At 35.3% G+C, this 23,628-nt stretch overlaps 1 protein-coding gene across 6 annotated transcripts in view; it reads left to right on the top strand.

Moving 5' to 3' along the window:
- Positions 1-23,628, top strand: part of LOC150092666 (protein saal1) — a 226,446-nt gene that overhangs the window by 197,333 nt on the left and 5,485 nt on the right. For 3 of the 6 annotated variants that reach the window (XM_090414556.1, XM_090414557.1, XM_090414558.1), the window contains exon 13: positions 4,528-4,637. The exons of 1 other annotated variant lie outside the window; for it this stretch is intronic. In XM_090414556.1, coding sequence (XP_090270682.1) covers positions 4,528-4,637 — 110 coding nt within the window. The remainder of the gene's footprint in view (positions 1-4,527; positions 4,638-23,628) is intronic. 2 more of the 6 variants (XM_090414560.1, XM_090414559.1) reach the window with 2 other exon arrangements.

Here is a 23,628-nt window from a genome sequence, read left to right as displayed (position 1 = left end):
GATTCTGAATGCATGCGCACGCCCAACAATGACGTTATCCAGAGAACAGTTTTAAATATCCAAACACCAACACTAATACTGAACTGTGTATGCTAACACTTTGCTTGTTTAGATTTTATTCCTTCAAGTTTTTTGCTTGGTTTTCTGTTTTATGCACCTGAAGAAGTCTGTTAAAAGACGAAACTAGTTGTGCTAATAAACTATGTTTTACTTTTATCCCTCAGTATCCAGTAATTTAATTTTTAACACATACACCCATAGACAAAGAAATTAGTGCACCTGGAAGAAAACATGGTACAACGGCGAAACTAAGCAAATAGCTAGAGTGCAGGATGGTATACAAATGATCCAAGTTTGGTGCGATTGCGCATATCCTGCAGTGGTGCTACAGGCACAAACCGGCAACCTTATAAAGCCGGCGTGTACTCGATAGCAGATTAAATCTAAAAGCACCGGCCAACGTAAGCCAGAGTACAGAGTGGCAATATTGCTGGGTAGATGCCAGAGATGTCAATTTAAGCAACATATGGACTTTGACAGAGGCATGATCATCGGCCTGAAAACCAGATGGTGGTCGGCGCGTCGTATAGGTGTGCACATGAACCGTTCCAACACTGCTACTCAGTACCGGTCGGATCAGGAGGACCAACGCTGGAGAGGATCGACGGATCGTGCGGCATGCACGGAGGGATCCCACGGTGACCCAGTCCACTATACAGGCAGATGTAGGGGCTCCTGTTTGCCCACAAATCATTTTCTGAAGCCTCGCGGAGGTGAATCTATGATCCCAGCACCCCTTACGAGTGCTCCCATTAACACCGCAACATCGCTGACTTTGTTTGCAATGGTGCCAGGCGAGAGCGACGTGGAACGCCACAGACTGATGACATATGGGCTTCAGCAATGAGTGTCGCTTCGTCTTGGAGATAGATGATCATCGTGTCCGGGTGTGGAGGACCCCTGATCAAGGACACAATCCTGACCTCACTATCGAGCACCACACCTCCCGCACTGCAGACATTATGGTCTGGGGAGCCATAGCCTACGATAGCCGATCACCCCTCATAGTGGTACGTGGCGCATTGACGGGGCAGCGGTATGTGGATGACATTTTAAGGGCCACGTTCTCCCATTCCTGGCTGGGATACTAAGGGCACTATACAGATGGGCATTATCCAGCAGGATAATGCCAGTCCGCACACGGCTAAGGTTGCCTAGGCCTGCCAGCTCCCCGGACTTGTTCCCTATCGAGCATGTTTGGGAGCAGCTGAAATGCCAGCTCCCACCATTCCGCAGTATCTGGGATTTGGAGCACAGCGTCCAACACGTGTGGGCCAGTCTGCCGCAGGACAACATCAGGCGTCTGTTCACCACCATGCCGGACCATGTTGCAGCATGTAACGCTGCACAAGGCGGTGCAACGTGCTATTGATGATGACCGGATTGCGTATCACAGATCCCTTTGTAATTGTCCTTTAGCTCTGTTTTTGCCATCATGTGCATCACTCACCTGTATCATTACACCAATAAAATTTCAGTTGAATCCTATGCTTCCTTCTTGGTGCGCTAATTTCTTTGTCCGTGTGTGTATATATATCCAAACTCATTATAATTTAGATAATAGTGTAGGTTTTTCAGTAGAGCAGGGAATAAAAACACTCATCGCATCAAGAATAATTTTTCTTATTAGATTAGAGTAGATGATAGGATCAGACAATGGAAATTAGACAGAGCTTCCAAAGGTCATCCCAATCATCACTATTTTAGTGCCACAGGATGCTAAGCTGAGAATGACAATCTGTAGAAAAGGAATACAGACAAAGCTATAATCAGATTTGTGAAGAGGAAAGCTAACATCAACAGTGTATTTGAAGGAAGAGTTTTTTAAGAAAAGATCCAGGGTGTTGGAAGAAATCTATATTGAATTCTGGTTCTTTGGTGAAGAGTTTGTGTTAAATCATTACAGATAGCAAACAGTTCAGCTTCTCTTCCAGCTTGGTCTATGAGTTGCAGAAGGGAAACGAGTCGCCATTGATAAACAAATATCAATTTGTGGATATTCAGATCACCAAGAAAGATTATTTCAGTTAGGATAGACTTTCATTGTGTGATTGACTGTGATAGACCTTCAGAGATAAATAGTCCAATAGGTTGGTAAAGTCATGAGAGTTAGGAGAACAGTGGTGGCACTTTGGCATAGGATATCATATCTGACAAATCCTCAAGTTCTGCCTTTCTTACAATAAGGTAGCATGGAAGATATAATGAGGAAAATTGAGGTGAGATGTCATAGGGATGCCTGTTATGATTTAGTGATGAATAACATATTGGGTTTAGATGTCTATAGGTGGTGGTACACATCATTGATATTAGAATTGATACCTCAGATATTGATAAAATCAATCTGGAATTTTTATTATTATTATTATTATTACATGGAATTCTGATATAATTGTTGGAATTTTGTGTGTGTACATATATATATATATATATATATATATTTTTTTTTTTTTTTTGTTTTTTCGTTGATTTGGTACATTTTTAATATTTCTTTAAAAAAAGCACACTTTCCAACTTGTTGCAATGAGATTCACTTAAAAAAAAAGAAACAAAAGAAAAAATCTGTGTAGGGATTAAGATTACACGGCTACTTTCCATTGTGCTAGGAAATAGCGATATCTTAATATAGCATTAATAATAGTGACAATGTGCATTATGGCAGCTTTATGGGGTTAGCATTTGATGATTTTGTTAGAAATCTCATCTGGGCATGGTGCTTTCCTATTTTTAAGTTTGGTGATGATTTCATGTACCTGAGCAGCTGGTTGTTATTTGGATAGAATTTATGCGTTCTGGGCATTTTACCTTATAATGTGCCCAAATGTGTAAGTTTAATTTCATGTACCTCAGCAGCTGTTGTCATTTGGATAGAATTTATGCATTCTGTGCATTTTAGCGTACAATTACTGATAAAATCTAGATCCATTAGTAGATTACAGCTGCCTATAGTAGCAGTATACAATATACTGCTAAGCTAGACTCTTGTCAAAAGCCTAAACTTTGTCACATTAAACCAGACCACATTCACCATGATTGGTGGAAAGGGTTTATGGTCTGGTTTAAAGCTTTGGTCATTTTCAGAGCATGTGATCCTCAGTTCTTAAGGACTGAAGTTTTGTCTTCCATTGCTGATTTCGATAGTTTTTAAGTACATATCAAACTTCATTTGTAGCCCCCTGTTGAGCACTTGTTGCTGTTCTTGGGCCAGCATTATGTGGTATTGACACCTGGCTATGTTTTTTTCACAGGGCATCTCATTCAGAAGTCAGTCTGAGTTTGTACATGGCACATCCAAGGAGGCATCTGTTAATGCAGTTGCTATCTGCTTTTCCAAGATGAAAATTGAGCCATTGATTTTTTCCTTTGAGTCAATGGTTGGAACTGACGAACAGATTCATGTAGAGCAGAATTTGTCCAGTTGATGATCGGGGCCGATCTGGGATATTTTCATGTTGTGAGTCCAGTTGGAATAACCTGCTTTGCATTCACTACTAAAGTCATCCATCACACTTATTTGATATTGATGTGTAATGTTTTGTAGTATCACTATATCAAAGACATCAGGAACACCTGCTATATTGTAGTATGTGGGTTCTGGAGTTCGTGTAATCACAGTGTTCCTGGTGAGTGACAGCATAGTTGTTAGGGTTCTATCATTTCAATTTGTAGTTCTCCTGTTCCAAGTTGTGTGCTTAGCATTCAGGTCTCCTGCTATTAGCACTACTTGGTTTGTGTCTAGAATTTCAGTTAAATCTGCTTTCAGTAACTGTTTGTTTGGAGAGTTATATATAGAGTATATTTTCAGGGGACCCACATTTATGATTTGGACCTCCATCCCCGTGATTTCTATGTTGGTAGTTGTGGGATTTACAATTTCATTGTGTTCTATATTGAGCCTTGGCAAATGTGGCCATTATGTTATACAAGAGTGGTGCTAAAATGGATGCATCAAATTATAGACCAATTAATATATCTGTTATGGTCATCAAGGTATTGGAAGTGTGGCCAGGAATTGCATCGAGAGGTGAGTAAATAGCACCAAGATAGATATTCTATAGAGGAAAGCATGATATTGTTAAAAATATTGAAAATACCTTTGAAAATTTTGAAAATTGTTTTTTTATGCCATTGCTCCTTTTTCTTTTTCCTTTTCTAGAAATTTCAGGTGTCTTATTCAGTCACGAAACATACTGTTATAGTAATTGATCAAATATAAAGTGTTGTCCATATATATTTTCAGAGTTTAAATTTGTTATGACACTTCTAAGTGGGAATGAGAGCAAGTATAAAAGGAGATAATGCGGGGGGGGGGTGAAAATATGCTCTTAAAAATGACTTTCCTTAACACTTAGAATCTCTTGTTTTAAATTAAATACTGATTACTCAGTGCTATTTAATTTTCAGATTTATTTGTAAAAAAAAAAAAAAATTGAGAATATTCTTTGTTTCTGTTATAATGAATAACAGAAACAAAACTTGGTTTTCTATAGTCATATATATTTGCTATTAACCAGCAAATTGCACAGGATACAAGCTCAAGACATGTGTGACATTATAATATTCAAGAAATTCAACAGGTAAGGTTTTTTAAACTTAATCATTTGCACCTGTTAAATATAATATACTTTATCAAGCTATTTGGTGCTGAATCATTAAAAGTTTGATACTAGATTTTCAGGTGTTAATAAAAGCCTGTGGGAACAATATTAGATGACAGTTACATAGATTAACACATATTGCTATTTGTTTGAGAAAAATATTATTTTAATATATTCCTTCTGTTGGTAAAAGGTGCACATTTATTTACATTTTTCTTTACTTACATCTTTGTGTAGGCAAAGACAAGGATTCTTCTTCACATGATAAATCCATGTGGAGTATTGGATATGATTATATTTGCTAATTCAGGTTTAATAACTGCCAGTTCTTTTTTGTCTTCCACTTATATTTTGATGATGTCATTAGCTGTTATTAACAGCTAACAGGGTAGACTTTCATTGTTTGATTGACTGTGATAGACCTTCAGAGATAAATAGTCCAATAGGTTGGTAAAGTCATGAGAGTTAGGAGAACAGTGGTGACACTTTGGCATAGGATATCAGATCTGACAAATGCTCAAGTTCTGCCTTTCTTACAAAAAAGTAGCATGGAAGATATAATGAGGAATATTGAGGTGAGATGTCACAGGAATGCCTGTTATGATTTAGTGATGAATAACATATTGGATTTAGATGCCTGGGAACAATATTAGATGAAAGTTACATAGATTAACACATATTGTTATTTGTTTGAGAAAAATATTATTTTAATATGTTCCTTCTGTTGGTAAAGTGTGCACATTTATTTACATTTTTCTTTACTTACATCTTCATGTAGGCAAAGACAAGGATTCTTCTTCACATGATAAATCCATGTGGAGTATTGGATATGATTATATTTGCTAATTCAGGTTTAGTAACTGCCAGTTTTTTTTTGTCTTCCACTTATATTTTGATGATGTCATTAGCTATTATTAACAGTTTCATGAATTTATAATTCATGAAAGAATATAATTTTGAAATAATGGTAATAATAATTTTCAGTGGAATCTACTGGCTGGTAAATGTTTCAATAGTATAACAATTTTTTTAATGTAAAATTGGTTAAAAATGTAAACATTTAAGTAAAGCTATTATTTATATGTTTATAAGTATCAGAAATGATAGTCATGGTCCTATTGTGAATAGAGTAATCTCATTGTTATCTGGCCTTCAGGTAAGCTAGTTAAAAAAAAAAAAAAGTATTTTATTGGTGTACCTCTATATCAGTCCATCAAAGGGCCATAACTGAATTATTATTTGGTCAACACAGCAAATCAGCTGTTTAATTGATTTACTAGATTAGTGTCCAGATAAACAAAGAATTACTCTGCTATATTTCGACTGCTTGTGCAAAAATAATGAAGTGTACTCTCTATTATTATTATTATTATTATGATTTTTTGGTCATATCCATGGAGTCAGGCTCATCATGAGAGAGATCCATTCTAACTAGTGTTCATAAAGTACCTATCATACTTCTTGAATTCATTCGCTGATGAAGCAACAGCCACCTTTTTCAACTTGTTCACCACTCGCCAAGCAAAAAATAATCCTAACACCCTTGCTAACCACACTCTTATACAACCAGTAGTAGTTTCTCTTCCAGCACCTCCTTTCTCGTGTACTGAAAAGTCTTCAGTGTGAATCCTGTAAAACCCCTTTAATAACTTTTATGCATTTAGGAAGCCCTCAGATCTTTAGTCTGTTCTCATAAGAAGTATTCCATAGATCTACCACAATCCACTTGCCTCTAGATCCTCTCCACTGCATCTTCACCATGGAATCCAGTAGGACCAGATCTGCATGCATTAGTCCAGGTGTAGCCTTATTACAATCTTATAAAGTGGAATAACAACCTCTTTATCCCTGCTTGTCAGTGTATTCTACAATAGTCACATAATCTGATACGTTGTTTTAGCTATTTTTGCAATATGTTCTCTGAACTTCAACTCCCTGGCCTCATCAACTTTCTGCAGTTCAGTTCCATTAGTGTAGTACTCAGCTTATCTCTTCATCTCAAAGTGCATGACATTACACTTGATCACATTAAATTGGCAGCCATTTACCTTTACCCATATCATATATACACTGGTGTCCAACAGCTAAGGACGAACTACATTTTTACCTGTATATGAAAAAATTTTCATAACTACAGCCAAATGCGAACATAATTATTGCCAGCATACTAATAAATTATACTATATAAAAAATGCATTATGAATTTCATAAAAATTAAATTGCAATATGTTTTTGGCAAAAATTACAAATTTCCTAAGGACATAGTTAAGGAATTAATGTAAAGCGCTTACAGAAAACTATGCAGATAAACATTTCAGTATGGAATATGTCCACCCTGAACTATGATGCAGCTCTCACAATGTCGTACCATGCTTAGCACCAAGTGATTCAAGAGCTCTTGAGGTAAACTGGCCACTACTCCTTCAGAACAGAATAAGGACATGTTTGTTTTCTGGAGGGGAATTTCAAGCCACAGTGCATATCCCTATTGCATCCTAAAGTGTTTACTTTGGCTGAAATCTGGAGAGTGTGCTGGCCACTTAATTCATTCAATATCCTCAGTCTCCAGAAGTATCTCCACTGCTGGTGTATGATGTGGTGTGGCATTGTCATCGATAAAAATGAATTCTTCACCTACAGCACCATGGAACAACCAAACATGATGTTTAGAAATTCGTTGCAATATTGTTCACCAGTCATAGGCCCTTTTTCCAGCACTTGTAGCTTGATGTGTCTATTAAGCATAATGCCTCCCCACACCATGATCCCAGCACTGCTGTATCTATCTTTTTCAAGAACATTCTCGCAATGACAAGCAGTACCACTTTCATTCCTACCTTCCACTTTCCCGTACCACTACCAGTACTACTTTCATGGCAGATCGTGTCATCTAGAATCGGAGGAAAGGCTAAAATGACTCATCTGTAAAGAGTACATTAGCCTTGGTGTCTTGTCTAATTTTTATGGATACAACACCACTGAAAACGTGCTCTATGATGAGCTGTGGATCAAGTGATGCAGACCACAGGCTTTTGAGCATATAGGCCTACTTGTCACAGACATCTTACCACAGTTTGTGGAGATAACTGCATACCTGCACTTGAAAGTTGACATGCCATGGTGCATCGATTATGTTTTGCTGTTTAACCAAAAATCTGTCTCTATGCTCCATGTAGAGTGAGAGCGACTGCTTAACAAACATCTGTAACACATTCCATTAGTTTGAAACACTGCCCAGAAATTGGGTACAATGCCATGTGAGATACCAAACTCTTTGGCAATATCAGTAATTCTGCAACCTTCTTCAAGCTTTCCCATAATTCTTCCCCACATGAAATCATGTGGGGAAGAACTAGATGATGGGACATTGCAAGACACCCAAGCTTGCAACTTTATTCATGAAAAGAGCTTCCTTCAAACACAATTTGCTTAGCTCTGCTTGTTGCCTTTATCCTGTTGGGTGCTACCATGTGACCCCTTTGTGTAGTTTGACAATTTGAATGTGTACCCACTTTCTACTTGAAATTGTCAGCTATACAAATTGCCACAAGCAGATTCATCTAAATTGGCATAATCTTCAGAAATGGTGTTCTTCCTTAGATTTGAGACACCACAGTACTAAAATACAGTATTTTAGTCATCTTGCAGGATCTCTGGATCATCTACATCGACTGTCACTCATCCTAGCTTTGCATCATGAGCAAACAACTGAATATTTTCCCTTAAATCATTTCTTATATTGATCTGTGAATTAAACAGCAGAGGACCAAGTACTAACAGCACTGCAACATGCTACTAGTCGCTTCCAGACTCAGCTCCCTCATACACTACTCATTGATATCTGTCCATCAGCCACCCTTTTATCCAAATTACCAGACTCATATCCATCCCCATTTGCTCCAATTTATGCAACTGTAAGAGTTGCATAAATTGTGGCATATAAAAAGAATGGAAAAAGATAGATGAGTTAAAAATATATTTAATGGAAACCATTAGGACAAAGGAAGGAAGGTAGACCAAGAAAAAGATGGATTGATGATGTACAAAAAGATCTTACAACCCAAAAGTTAAGAATTGGAAGAATATTGCACAGAAAAGAAAGAATGGCTAAAAATTGTTTTGCAAGCTAAAACTCATAGAGTTGTAAAGCTAGAAGATGAGTTCCATGTTGAATCCTGTCAAATGCCTTCACAAAGTCCAGTGGTACCACTTTATCCAACTCATTTGTCACGTTATTATAAAAAAGTAAGCAAATTACTAAGGGGAAACCTATCTTTCACAAAACCATGTTACCCCTATAAAATATATTTCTGCCCATCCAGTCCTGAATTCTGTCATTTACCAACTTCTCCAATACCTTAACCACCACCACCCCCACTCTTTAGATACTGGTTAGCCTATAATTTTGCAACTTCTGTCTTAGCGCCTCCTTTCTGCAGTGTAACTATTTTGCTCTCTTTCCAGTCCCTTGGCACCATCCCAGAACTGAAGCTCAAATTAAATAGCTTGGTTAGAGGAGATACTATTTCCCTTACACATTTTCATAATAATTCAGGCTGATATGCTAATTCCATGGCTGTGTTCACATTAAGGTTCTGCAATATCGAAAGCACTTCCAGTTCTTCTACATCTCTTCTTCCATCAGTCAGTGTCACATCTGGCACTGAAATATCTTCAACTTGGATGGTACACACCTGCAAAATAATCACTCAGTAACTCAACTTATTCAAGTCATTCTTCTTTTTTACTTGGCACATAGCAAAAGAACCCTTTGGGATTTCTTATGATTTATTGGCTAGCTTCCTCTCATAATCAGCTTTGGCCTTCCTTACCATACAGATCAACCTACTTGTGCATGCCTTTTACTGCTTATGGGCTTACTGATCACCTTTTTCTTTATACTTCCTCAACAACATTTTCTTTTTCTGCAACCCCTGCTTAATTATGCTATTCATCCATCTTACTCCATGCATCAAACTTGGACTGGAGTCCCACAAGGTTCTGTTTTAAGCCCACTCCTATTTCTCATCTATATGAACAATATCCATCCTCACATAATAAATGACACAAAAATAGCATGCTATGCAGATGATATAGCAATCTGGCACACAAGCAGTAATATTCAACAATCTGAAAAAGTCCTCACTAATTCAATAAAAGGCTTAGAAAGATTGACAAAGGAACTTAAATTACAGATAAACTCCCCCAAAAAAACAAAAAAAAACTGAGCATCTTCTCCACTGATAGAAAAAATAGGCACAATTAAATTCCCAAATCAAATATATAATACCAAAATTGAAAAACTAGAACTGTACACTGCACTGGAAAAAAACAGTCTCCAAAATACTTGGGCCTAACCCTAGATACCGAACTTAGATTTACAACTCATATTACAAATATATCTAATAAAGCTCTTAAAAAGCTTAATATCATCAAAAGGTTTTGTGGAATAAAGTGTGATGCAAAACAGAAGACACTCAAAACTATATATACGGCACTCATACGACCCACTATTGAATATGCCTCATCAATCTGGGCTCCATCTTCTACTAGTTCAAAAGAAAAACTTGACAGATTACAATCAAGAGCAGCAAAAATTATTATAGGTGCAGTCTCATCCACAAATAATTTAAAAGCTGAAGAAGAGTGTGGGCTTCACATACTAGAGGACAGAAGAAAACATCTCCACAGTTAAATTCACTAACAGAATCAGGAGCCAACCACAGGATCACATCTCACTCAGGACTTTTAATGCCTAGACAAGAAAATCTCAACTAAAGAGATCATCTATATTACAATATGATCATGAAATTAGAAAACAGATTGACTTAGAGCACCTGTCCATTGAAATAAGCAAAAAGCCATTCTTTTCCACTATTCTACCAAAAAACACAAAGATAAACTTAAATTTCCTAGAGCCTTTTTCTAAAAAGGATTCACAGCAAGATAACAAAAGAAAAGGACTTGACACTATACATCACTTAAATAATCTAAACCATGTCATTGCCTATGCTGATGGATCATCTGATGAAGGACTCAACCAAGGAGGATCAGGGGGGGGGGGTTTCTAACTCTAGGAGGTGAGGAAATGCAAATCAAAACCACAGCTGACAAAATAGCTTCAAACTTCACTTGTGAATTAACAGCCATACAAGCAGCTCTCAAATTCTATCTCTCAAAATCTGCACTTGAGGCATTAAAAAATGGGGAAAAAAAAAACAGAACTCACACAGGAAATTCATGAACAACTAACAACTTTAACTTTGAAAAATAAGAACCATACACTGCAATGGATATCAACTCTGGTGCCAAAATAAGATTGATAAAACAAACTATCAAGAAGAAAAATGAAATCAGCAAAATTAACAACAACATCCATCCTACCTGACTTAGTCTCCTAGACTCTAGGTATATAATCTAGTACTGCTTTCTTCAAATACCACTTGACCAACTCCCATTCACTGTTAATGACTCTCCCCTTCCAAATTCTTATGCCTTGGCATTTCTCTAAGCTGACTCTTCAGTGTATCATAATCTCTTGTTTTGTATTGCCACATATATACCCCCTCTTAACAGAAAATTCTGCATGTCTGGCAATCTTCCAGGTCAAGACTACATGATCACTTTCCCCAGGGGGAGGCAGTGTGGCTACATTGATTACTGCTGATGTTGCTGCCAGATCCAGCACTCTCAGACCACGTGTCCAATCTGTTACATGTTATCTCAGGTAATTACCTATTAGCACTGTATAAATTCCATTTACTTCCTTCCTTGTGAGCATTCTTCTTTCCAGTCTGCATTTCCATAGTTGAAGTCCCCCCATAATAATTACTCAGTTACTCATTGTGCATATTTTCCAGTGCATGTCAGTTACATCCTTTTTTGTATCTACCAACCAGCCTATAGCAGCAATCAATTATATATTTTATCCCATAAGCCTCCATTTCACATTAGATAGCCTCAAATGTACTGCCTTCCATCCCCATTCTCTGGATGCACTGCTTCTCTTTTTGAATTCAATTATTCTGATTTTATTAGTAAAACCTCTCCTCCCATTCTGTTCCATCTATTCTTTCTGAAAATATTATACCCTTTGCATTCTATCCCTACACCTATATCATCTTTCATTGATCAAGTCTCCCTAATGCCTATAACTTTTGACCAGGTTGAACTAACCAATACCCAAAACTCCTTATCTTTATTCCGAATACTTCTGGCATTAGTATATATAAACTGCAGCGCTCCACTTTATCCATAACCTTCTTTACACCTTATATTATCTTACTAACATTAAGAACCTTGGGGCTACATTCAGCATCATGTACTCACTGTCTCTCTCTTACTCATCTAGGTTGCCTGGATTTACACTCACCTACATTCCTTTTCTTCCCTAAACATTTTAGTTTTCCTGACTTTGCACTTCTGAACCCTCATCATTGAACAATGCATTCTCAAGACACCTAACTCTGAATCCATTCAAATGGAAGCTATCCACTTTATGTGAATCCTTCCATCCATCAGACTCACTCCTTATATTCACAAACTGTATTCTGTTCCTTCTGCGCAACCTGTGCAGTGACTCATTTGCAATCATATCTCTTTGTCTCAGCTCGCCTCTATCATATCATGACAACAGACTGATAGTTTTTACTTTTGCTCTCTTCTTATTTACTTGTACCAAGAAGTCTTTCATACCTTCACACATAGCACACTTATCACCTGCTAGATCATTAGTTCCAAATATGATAATTATCTCTTACTTTCCCTCTCTGCATCCTTACAGCGTAACTAACCATCCTTAATCTTTGTCCAATAATTTTCATCACTCTTCCTTCTGTCGTTTATGTACCATACCATACCACCTGCCAGATGTTTAACCATTCTAGTTCAATTTCTGTAGAGAATTCCTCTAGAGAAAATGTGAAAGCTATATTTCTCTCATTAATCATTGTTTACTAGTGACTAGTGTATATTGTAACTAGTGCCATATCACAGGGTTCTGTTCTTAGACTGTTACTGTTTAATTTGTTCATTAACGATATTGGAAAGGATCTGAGAGGAACTTTTCAGTTATTTGCTGATGATGCAAAGTTGGATAGATCAGTAGTTAATACAGATGATGGCAAAATTTTGCAGAATGATTTTAATTTGGCAAAGTGCATTTTGGGGTGAAAAGATTACCAGCTGTATACCACATCAGTGGAAATGTACTCCAGGAAATTGACAAAGCCAGAGACTTTGAAGTGAATAGGAAGTTAAAGTTTAGGGGGGGCACATAGCAAAAGTGGCTAAAGCAGCTCATCAGATTACTGTAGTCCTCCTTCTCCATGGGTCCGGTCCAAAGACATCAAATGGAAAATTCCAGAAATAAACAATTTATAATTACATCAGCAAAGTGGATATTAGATCCAACATTATTTCAAAGCCAAATGTTTATAGAAACTGTCAAAAGTTTCATAAGTTGACCTGAGAGCTTACAAGAATACAATCCTCAGCATCCCTAAGTTGCCTTAGCTTGCACTACTTAAGTAGCTAAGGCAACTCAGGGATGCTGAGGATTGTATTCTTGTAAGCTCTCAGGTCAACTTATGAAACTTTTCATAGTTTCTACAAACATTCAGATCCAACATTGAAATCATGTTGCATCTAATATCCACTTTGCCTATGTAATTTTACATTGCCAAAATGAAGCAGTATGGCTTCTATTGCAGTGCTTGTGTTCAGGTAATCCTTATTTCACTTAATAATAGCCCCAAAGTGCAAGAGTAGTGATACTAGCAATTCAGATATGCCAAGGAGAAGCCTTAAAACGTGCTGAGGTTGCTAAGATACCGTTATGTTGTTATAATTATTCTATTTTATTATTAGTTATTGTTGTTAATCTCTTACTGTATCTAATTTATAAATTAAATTTTATCATAGGTATAGGAAAATACATAGTATATATATATATATATATATATATATATATATTTGAAAAAAATAGATTTAATGACTCCAAGACCGAGATAACATATAAAGATTTTAATGATAAATACTACTAGTTTCGGCATATAGCAGCCTTCTTCAGGTATTTATAAAGGAAAGGAATACTAATAAACATTGAATTATTTAAACAAACTGGAAATTACAGGTACAAATTGCCTCACATAATCGATACATAAAAACGTTGTATTTTTCAAGTTGTTCCAACTGGCGTGCCATTGTTTGTTGCAATTGTGCGTGCAAGTTCACGTGAACGCCAATATTGAATAACTGCAGCATGGCTATCTGGGATGTTATAACTTAAATTATTATTTAAGTGGACCGGGTTCAGTAGGATTTCCCTTGATTCTACGATTTTCCTTTCAAACTCATCTTCACAGCGAAAAATATTTTCTGATCTATTCCAGCATACAGAGTGGCTTTGTTGGTCATCATTAGGATTATTTGAAAAAAGAACATGACTGGATAACGCAGTTGCATGAGATGTCTCTCTTATGCTCTTCTATGCGTTGTTCAATAGATTTGTTAGTTTGACCAAAGTATGGGATATTGCAATCACACCACAATTTATATACTCCAGGGTACTTAAGGTTGTGATGAGTAGGTTTTGGATGGCTGATTAGAGAGCGGATTTTTGGAAGTGTGGTGAAGAAGGTCCTGATATTATAGTTTTTAAGGACTTTAGCTATTTTCTTAGAGACTGTGCTAATGTATGGAATGGAGATGCTACCTTTAAAATTAATAGTCTCTGTTGTGCACTGCTTAGGAGGGTTTTCAGAAGAAATTTCTTAATTGTTTTTTCAGAGTATCCATTTTGTTTAAAAATAAGAGTGAGGTGATTCATTTCTTTTTGTAGTTCATCTTGTTCATTTAAGAGAGAACGTGCTCTGTGTCCTAAGGTAGATATAATTCCAAGTTTTTGTGGTGGAAAATGATGAGAAAGATTATGCAGATATCTATTGGTATGCGTAGGTTTTCTGTACATAGAGATTTTTAATCTTTCAGAGCATCGTGTAAGCATAACATCCAAAAAAGGTAAAGAGTTATTATTTTCTATATCAGCAGTAAATTTTATATTAGGATGTTGGATGTTTAGATGACGAAGAAAATCTGTGAGAGCTGTGTGCCCGCGATTCCAAATAATGAATATATCATCAACATATCTTTTCCAAACTTTTGGTTTAAATGAGAAGGAAGATATGGCTTTCTTTTCAAAGTCTTCAAGGAAGATGTTAGCTAGCACTGGGGACAAAGGGTTGCCCATTGCCAGGCCTTGTTTTGTTGGTAAATGGAGTCCTTATATCTGAAGTAACCAGAATGAATGCAATGCTTTAATAAAGTGAACATTTTTTTGGATAATTTGTCCTGTAGTAATGTAAGTACCTCGTCCGTAGGAACGTTAGTAAATAAAGATATAATGTCAAAACTAACTAGAATATCATTATCATCGATGGGAATATCTTTAATATGAGAAACAAAATCTGTGGTGTTTTTGATGAAAGATGAAGATTTATTGGAGAAACACTTGAGGTACTTTGCTAAATATTTTGAAAGTTTATTATGTAGGTGAATCAATTCCTTCCACAATTGGGCGAAGAGGGATGTTTTCTTTATGAATTTTTGGAACTCCATAGATCCGTGGGATAAGAGGATGTAGAGAGCGTAATGAGAGGCGAATATTATGAGAAAGTTCACTCGCAGTCTTTAACAAGTTGTTTGTACGGTTTTGTAATTCTCTTGTAGGATCTTCCTGAAGAATTGAATATATTGAACTATCTTCAAGTAATTGAAGCATTTTGTTGTGGTAATCTTCAGAGTTGAGGATGACCGTAGAGTTGCCTTTATCTGCAGGTAAAATAATAATGTTACTGTTCTGTTTTAGATTTTTTAGGGCTTTTCTTTCAGCCACTGAAATATTATCTGTTGGAGGTTTGGCATTATTTATAATAAAAATCGATTCAATACGAAGAAGTTTCGCCAAATGATTAGGAATGAGTGAACTTGCTTTTTCTATTTTTGTAAGAAGAGATTCTTTAGGGATAAATTTTGGTGAGGGAATAAAATTGAGACCTTTGCTAAGAATATTCGTTTCTGCATCCGTTAACATATGAGAAGATTTGTTCACTACAACCTTTTCAGGATTAATACGGGCATCACTATGACCAGATCTGTTTTGTGTCCTTATTAGATTATTAAATTTCTTGATAAGAGTATATTTATTCTTGTTTTGTATTCGTGTGGCTTGTGCTTCACTGTTAATGATAAAATCATGTAAGTTAACATTATCCATAATTTCTTCAAGTTTTTGAGTTAAAGATCTTTTAGTGCTGAACAAAAAAGCTAAACCACGTTTTGTGTCTGTAATTCTTTCGCTGAGGAGATCCATCTTAGCTTTACGATAGATTCTTTTAGCGCGTTCCGTTGTTATCTTTTCTTTAAAAGAGATGAAATTGGGAAAAACTGCATGGAACTTACAACGTTTGAGGAAAACTAACCTGTTTATTTTCAATCCTATTTTCTTCAGTGTTCTTTTAAAATTCCTTTGTATTTTTATTTGAGACGCCTCGTCATTTAGGCTATAGATGTGGCGATCAGCTTTTACTCGGTTGTTATACATTTGAAAAAAATAGATTTAATGACTCCAAGACCGAGATAACATATAAAGATTTTAATGATAAATCTACTAGTTTCGGCATATAGCAGCCTTCTTCTTGAAGCAATTTGTACCTGTAATTTCCAGTTTGTTTAAATAATTCAATGTTTATTAGTATTCCTTTCCTTTATAAATACCTGAAGAAGGCTGCTATATGCCGAAACTAGTAGTATTTATCATTAAAATCTTTATATGTTATCTCGGTCTTGGAGTCATTAAATCTATTTTTTTCAAATGTATAATAACCGAGTAAAAGCTGATCGCCACATATATATATATATATAGGGTTTGGTACTATCCTCAGGATGTCTTGGAATGTATCCCCTGCCGATAAGGGAGGGGACTACTGTACTTGGTTACTGAAGAGATGACGAGCAGAGACAAACAGGTTATTGTTCCTCTTTATCAAGCCTTGATAAGACTCCCATCTTGACTACTGCGTGCAGATCTGGACACCAGGGTTTCTAGGTGGTGATGAGGAGGATGTGGAGAGTATCCAGAGGTGAGTGACCAAGATGGTCGCAGGACTATGGAATTACCTTACAAGAACAGGTTGAAGATTTGTGAGTTATAGAAACTAGTTGATAGGCAGAAAAGGGGGTAATATGATTGAGACATTCAAATTACTGAAGGGTTTTTATAAGATTAATTTAGAGGAAAGTTTTCAGAACAGGTCTGGCGATGGGAGAACTAGGGGCTATCCATGGAAACTGAGTGACAGTGTAGTTAGCAAAGGTGTTAGAACTAGGTTTTTTTTGCTTGGAGAGTAATGAATGAGTGGAATAGGTTGCCAGAGTGTGTTGTGGGTGCCATGACTGTGAATGAGTTCAGAGCAAAGTACGATAGATACTGTACAAATGTTGGATAGTTCTTGACATGATGTTTAGGGCCTCCCTAGATGAATCTAAGGACTCTTTGGAGTTGCCTATAATAATAATAATAATACATTTTAAACTTTAGTCTTGATAAGAGCTAAAGCGAATTTCCACAAATAACATAGTCTCGATTTCTATAGCTTAAAATCTCAGATCAAGGCAAAAAATTGAAAAAAGTAGAATTTTATTTCTTGATTTTTATTTATTTATTTATTTATTTTGTATATGTATGTGTTTGCATATGTACATACCTAAGTTTAATGTTTATATGAAACTAAAACTAGCTAGATATAAAAGATATTCAGTAATGTGAAAAATTAATAAAATAATTTGAGCCATATCAATATTTATATATTCTTGTGAATGTCACAGAATTAATTTATTTCAGCAATGTCTTATATATCATTTTATGGAAGAATATGAAATTTAATGTATCAAAACTAAATTTACATGTAAGTATAGATTGAATCAAATTAGTGAGCATATAATATGTCTAAGTAAATCCTTAATCGTTGTATTGTACATCATATTCCTCAGTGGAAAGGATGAAAGGGCACAATAAAGGTTTAATTAGAGTAATTTTTCTTATTAATGTGAAACAGCATTATACTGCTTTTCCATTTTTAATCTATTCTGCTAATTAATAGTTTATTTTGGTAATAGTAATTAAATTAAATATAAAAGTAAGCTAACATAAGGCAGGTTCACAATGTCAGTCCACCACAATTGGTACAAATATTCAAAATTTTATTGCAAATGACTTAATTATGGTTTCTTGAAGTCCAGTTCTGAGTGGTGAAATGTGTCTGGAAAACAAGTAAATAATAAATGAGATTTTAATTAAAATATATATATATATATATAATCTTTGTATACATACACATGTAAATAAAATTGAAATAAAATCAAGTGAATAATTAATTGTATTATGTAAAAAATAATTATGTATTCTTCGGTAGACATAATGCAATACTATAACTTGAATCAGAATGCTGTGATGTGGAATCAAGTGTTAAAATTTGGGGGGGGGGGATAAGAATCTGCAACTATGCCAACAAAAACCATATTTGTTAAACAATAAATATAGCTGGTGGATGTTGTTTTCACAATTATGGTAAACATTGGGATGGTGAGCAAGGAATTTGCTTAGTGCTTGTTGGTTTCTGAAAACAATTTCAGGAAGATTTCACAAGCCATTCTGTTAGGTGCATTCAGTGCATACAATTGGAAATGCTGGGCAAGTTTCCACCATAAAAAAGAATGAAGTGTGTAGCAATGGAAGTTAATCCTGTAATTTCCTGATCATTCTGTAGAGTATTATAAATTTTAATGTACATTCCTGTAAATATCTTGTTTGTTTTCTTTTTTTTCTTGTGAATGAAACCACAAAATTAAAGATGAACAACTAAATAAACCTAAGCCTATGCATACTATGAAATATTGTGTTGGACTGTTATTGGAAGTTTTTTCACTTGGTTATATATACCAAGAAATTATATTCTTGGTTTATTCCTTTATCCAAGCGTAAGCAAACAAAGTTTGTACCTGAAGTATTTTCAGGACTGGACAAGTCGTATATACGAAGGTTGTTTGAAATGTTTGGTAAAAAAATAAGTTAAAACATATTTTTTTGAAAAAAATCACCTTTATTTCTCAACATAGTCTCCATCAAGGTCTACACATTTGGTCCAGCAAGTTTCCAATTTTTTCATCCCATCTAAAAAGTAGGATTTGCCAAATTGGACAAAATAGTTTGATGACCTTGATGACATCCTCATTTGAAGAACATTTTTTCCCACTGAGCCAAATTTTTAAGTTTGGGAACAAGAAGTCACACAGGGCCAAGTCTGAAGAATACGGTGGATGTGGAACCAATTTGAATCCGAATTCGTGTAATTTTGCCATTGCGATGGCCGATGTTGGACAATGCATTGTTGTGAAGAAAGAGCACTTTTTTGTGTGCCAATCTTGGTCATTTTTTTTCTTCAATTCTTCTTTTAAACAGTCCAATAATGGACTGGCACATAATACACTCCTGTTATTGTCTTACCCTTTTCCAAATAGTCTATCATGATAATTCCTTGGGAATCCCAAAAAAACAGTGGCCATCACCTTCCTAGCTGACAAACGGTCTTCGCTTTTTTTGGTGCTCTTTCACCAGGCATTATCCACTGTTTTGATTGCTGCTTAGACTCAAGTGTGTAGTGGTGGATCTGAGTTTCATCTACAGTCACGAATCGATGCAAAAAATCCTGCGAATTGCGATTAAACATTGCCAAACACTGCACCGAAATGTCTTTTCGCATTTGTTTTTGATCGACAGTCAACAATCGCAGCACCCATCGTTCACACAGCTTTTTCGTGCAGGATATTATACACTCATTCAGTTGAGATGCCCACAATCTCAGCAATCTCACACACTTTCACTCAGCAACCTTCCATAACGATATCATGGATTTTGTCAATCATTTCCTTCGTAGTGACCTCAATCAGTCATCCAGAGCGAGCTTCATCATCAATGGACTTATGACCACATTTAAATTCATTTATCCAAAAATAATTAGTCTTCTGATCTGCACAGCCATCTACTTCTTCAAATAAAAGTGTTTTATCACTGCACGAAACTCATTTTTCTCCATTTTTATGAAAAATGCGAACACGGTCATTTTAAATGTTTGCCAAACAAGAACTATCCATCTTACATGGCTAAAATTTTGCAGGGGTCATGAAAAAGATGATGCATGTAGACATTGGTATGAATGAACAAATTGTTCGCCGTCTATTAGAAATTTACAAAACTTTTCAAGCAACCCCTTGTAGAAGCTAATGACTTCACATCACTTGCCTTAGTATCTCATAATGCAAAGCACATATCCTTATGGATTTGTATAATGCTATGCATTATGGGAAGGGTCACTACCCAGACTGATTTCAACCTTTATTGAGGGCTCATCAGTGGGACCCAGACGTGATAGCAAGGTTGAAGTAATGCAGAAGTCATATTTCCATATACAAGTAGCCATAATTTCTTGGTATCTTTAATGATACCTTTCAGCATAGCTAGAGTTAAGGTTGCTCTGATTAAGCAATAACTTTTAGGAGCCCCCCTCAACAGAGTAAATTTTAGGTTTAATCACATTTCAGCTGCCCTTTTAATTGATGTGAAGCCAGAAAATGACCAATATAATAGGCATCTGCATAAGTGACATGCACATCTTATAAATGTTCTTATGTGTATGTTAAACTTAGCAAGAAATTATATTCATGTTTTAATCTTTTACCCAAGCATGAGCAAATAATTTGTGTGAGGTATCTTCACAAGTGATGATTTTTCAATTTCTTATTTGCATTCAAACTTGTTTTTGCAGTCACTTTAGCATCAATTTGACTTGCTATAGAATTGCCATTAAAATTGATAACAAGATCATATGTTTTAGAAAAATAAATTACATTTAAGTGGCGAGTACCAGTTATATTTATTACCCAAGTAAAATTTGTTTAAAAAGAATAATATCTTTTAAGCACTTCAAAATGCATGCACCTATTCTTTTCAAACCCTAGCAATCATTTCATATTGTTAGGGTTTGCAAATCAGGTCCAAGTGAATGTACTAAATGCATTGCACGCTGCAACAAAAAAATAAATAAATACCGTATATGTCGGCGTATAGGACGATCGGCATATAAGACGATGCCTAAATTTTAGGCTATTTTTAGGTTTTAAGCTGTTATTTTTATATCTATGCATATCCGTTATTTTTTGGCATAGCAGAGATTTAGTATTTATGCGAATTACCCTAGTTAAAAATGATTAGCCCCAATTTTAATTAATTATTAATTTTGCATTTTTTTTTTTTACATTTTAGGATTATTAAAATTGTTATCATTTAAAATCATGGAAACAGCAACAAAACGAAGAAAGTATGAAGCTCGATTTAAAATAAGGGTAATTGTGAAATGGCAATGCAAACTAACTGTGCTGCTGCAAGAAAGTTTGACGTAACCGAGAAGATGGTTAGGAAATGGAGGAAGAAAGAAGATATTTTAAAAAAATGGCCAAAGGAAAAATGTGCGATGAGAATGGGGATCACCTGATGGCCGCAACTGGAAAATCACATTGTAGAATGGGTATTCGAACAAAGGCAGAATAGTTATCTTGTTACAAGAAATATGATTAGAGCATATGTACTAAAATGGGCAAGATTGAATCTGGATGAAAGTGTAGAATTTCAAGCTACTTCAGGATGGTGTAATCATTTTATGAACAGACAAAATCTGGTAATACAACAAAAAACGAAAATTGCTCAAAAACTACCAACAGATCTTGACCACAAACTTACCAGTTTTCATAAATTTATTATTCAGTTGAGACAAGAACATAAATTTCTATTGTCAAATATTGGAAATATGAATGAAACTCGTATGAGCTTTGATATGATAAGCAATAAAACAGTGGAGTCTAAAGGTAGTAAGAGTGTGCTAGTTCGAAGTACAGGTCATGAAAAAACAAGGTTTACAGTTATGTTGTCATGTTTGGCTGATGGAACCAAGTTGAAACCAATGATCATCTTCAAACGTAAAACTAAACCTAAGATAAAATTTTCTTCAGGTGTTTTTGTACATTTTCACAAAAAAGGATGGTGGACGAAAATGGTGTGAAATTATGGATAAATAATGTGTGGAACATGCGACCAGGTGGTATAATGAATATAATGAAGAAACGCAGTTTAGTAGTATGGGATATGTTTCGTAGTCATTTAACTGAGAATACCAAAAGTCCTAGAAAAAAATAACACAAAAATTTCTGTTATACCAGGTGGTTTAACTTCTATATTGCAACCACTAGACGTCTACTTGAACAAACCAGTTAAAGATTACATATGAGAAGAGTTGAATAATTGGATGTTGACTGGTGAAAAATCATTTACAAATGGTGGATCTATGTGTGCTGCATCACTTGATGTGTTGTGCAATTTTGTGATCAAAGCATGGAATAAAGTAAAAGTAGAGACTGTAATAAAATCATTTAAAAAGTGTGGTATCTCTAATCTTATGGATGGTATGGAAGATGGTTTGTTGTGGGACACTGATGACGATGAAGACGAAATCAATTCACCGGATTCGAACTGGGATCCATATGAAAATCATTTAAACAATGAATCTGAAGAACTATTTTCAACAGATGATGAAGAAAATTAACATGGAAATTGAGGTTAATAATTATTATTTGGTTTTTAAGACTTGCATCTATTGTAATATTTTAAATAAATTTATGTAACAAAAAATTAATCTGATTTGTTTATAAACATTGCCTATTTTCTTATATAACGATGTATTGTAACTACCTAAATGTTCATCCAAGAAATGAATCTTCCCTTTTTATACTCACCGTATAAGACGACCCATGATTTCAAGGGGTTTTCCGTAGTATTTGAGAGTCGTCTTATATACGGTAAATAAAATAAAATAAATTGGCTATCTTCGTTTGCAAAAGACTGTCTATGCTCAAGGGATGAAAATAACATAATGGGACCAGTTTTGCTTCATAAGTTACTTAGCAAGCATATCCCTCATAGACATTCAAATTTTTATTTGGTTACACCATATAACTTTTGGGCTTCAAAGTCAGCTATTTTTAATTTTTTGCAAACTGTGAAACTGTTTTTATTGTTGTTTTGCAATTTGATGCCATTTGTCTGGCGATTCGTCTCTTGTTTCCTTTGACTTAAAAATTTCATATTTTGGCTTGTCTTGTTATTTTATGGATAATGGTGTTGGTACACAAACTTCAGTATCCTTATCATTAAATTCAACGTGAATTTTATGCAAAAATCATTCAAATAATTTTAAGCACAGTTTCATGTGGCTCCTGAAGAGCATCCACTATTTCCAAATTTCTGCTAATTGCCTGTTATCTGAGATAACCAATTTGATAAATGAGTTTTAAGTCAATACCATAGCTTTAAATTGGAATTTTCCTTTTTTTTTTTTATTCTGAAGTTTTGTGTATTTTGAACAAACATTTGATTCTGTCAGTAGAGGAATCACTAGAGGAAAACTATTAAAATATTAACAAAAACAACATAGACTTTGAAACACTAAGATTTTTTCAAACTACTATCAGAATACTTTCCTTCATGGTTAGACGGTGATCAGCATTCGTTATTAAAAATTATGGAAACAACTACCATATTATAGTAAAACTACAGTTTAATATAAACCAGAATAATCACTTGCCATTTCAACCTTCATATCAAGGGCATCATCTAGAGCAGGGGTCGGCAACTGCGGGCCGCATGTGGCCCAAACGTGCATTTTTGGCCACCCATAAAAGATTGATCATACTTACATGGCATGTGGCCCATAAAATTTTATCATCAAGAAAAGACGTTATGGACATTCAAGAGGACATTATCTACTACTCAACTGTTGGATGGTTAAGTATAGGTGCTGTGCTA

The sequence above is a fragment of the Typopeltis vanoorti genome, chromosome 25 (assembly GCF_054136105.1).
Source record: "Typopeltis vanoorti isolate ZY-2024b chromosome 25, IOZ_Tvanoo_1.0, whole genome shotgun sequence".
NCBI lineage: Eukaryota > Metazoa > Arthropoda > Arachnida > Uropygi > Thelyphonidae > Typopeltis > Typopeltis vanoorti.
The sequence above is the reverse complement of the archived record's forward strand: the minus strand, read 5'-3'. Positions and strand labels throughout refer to the sequence as shown.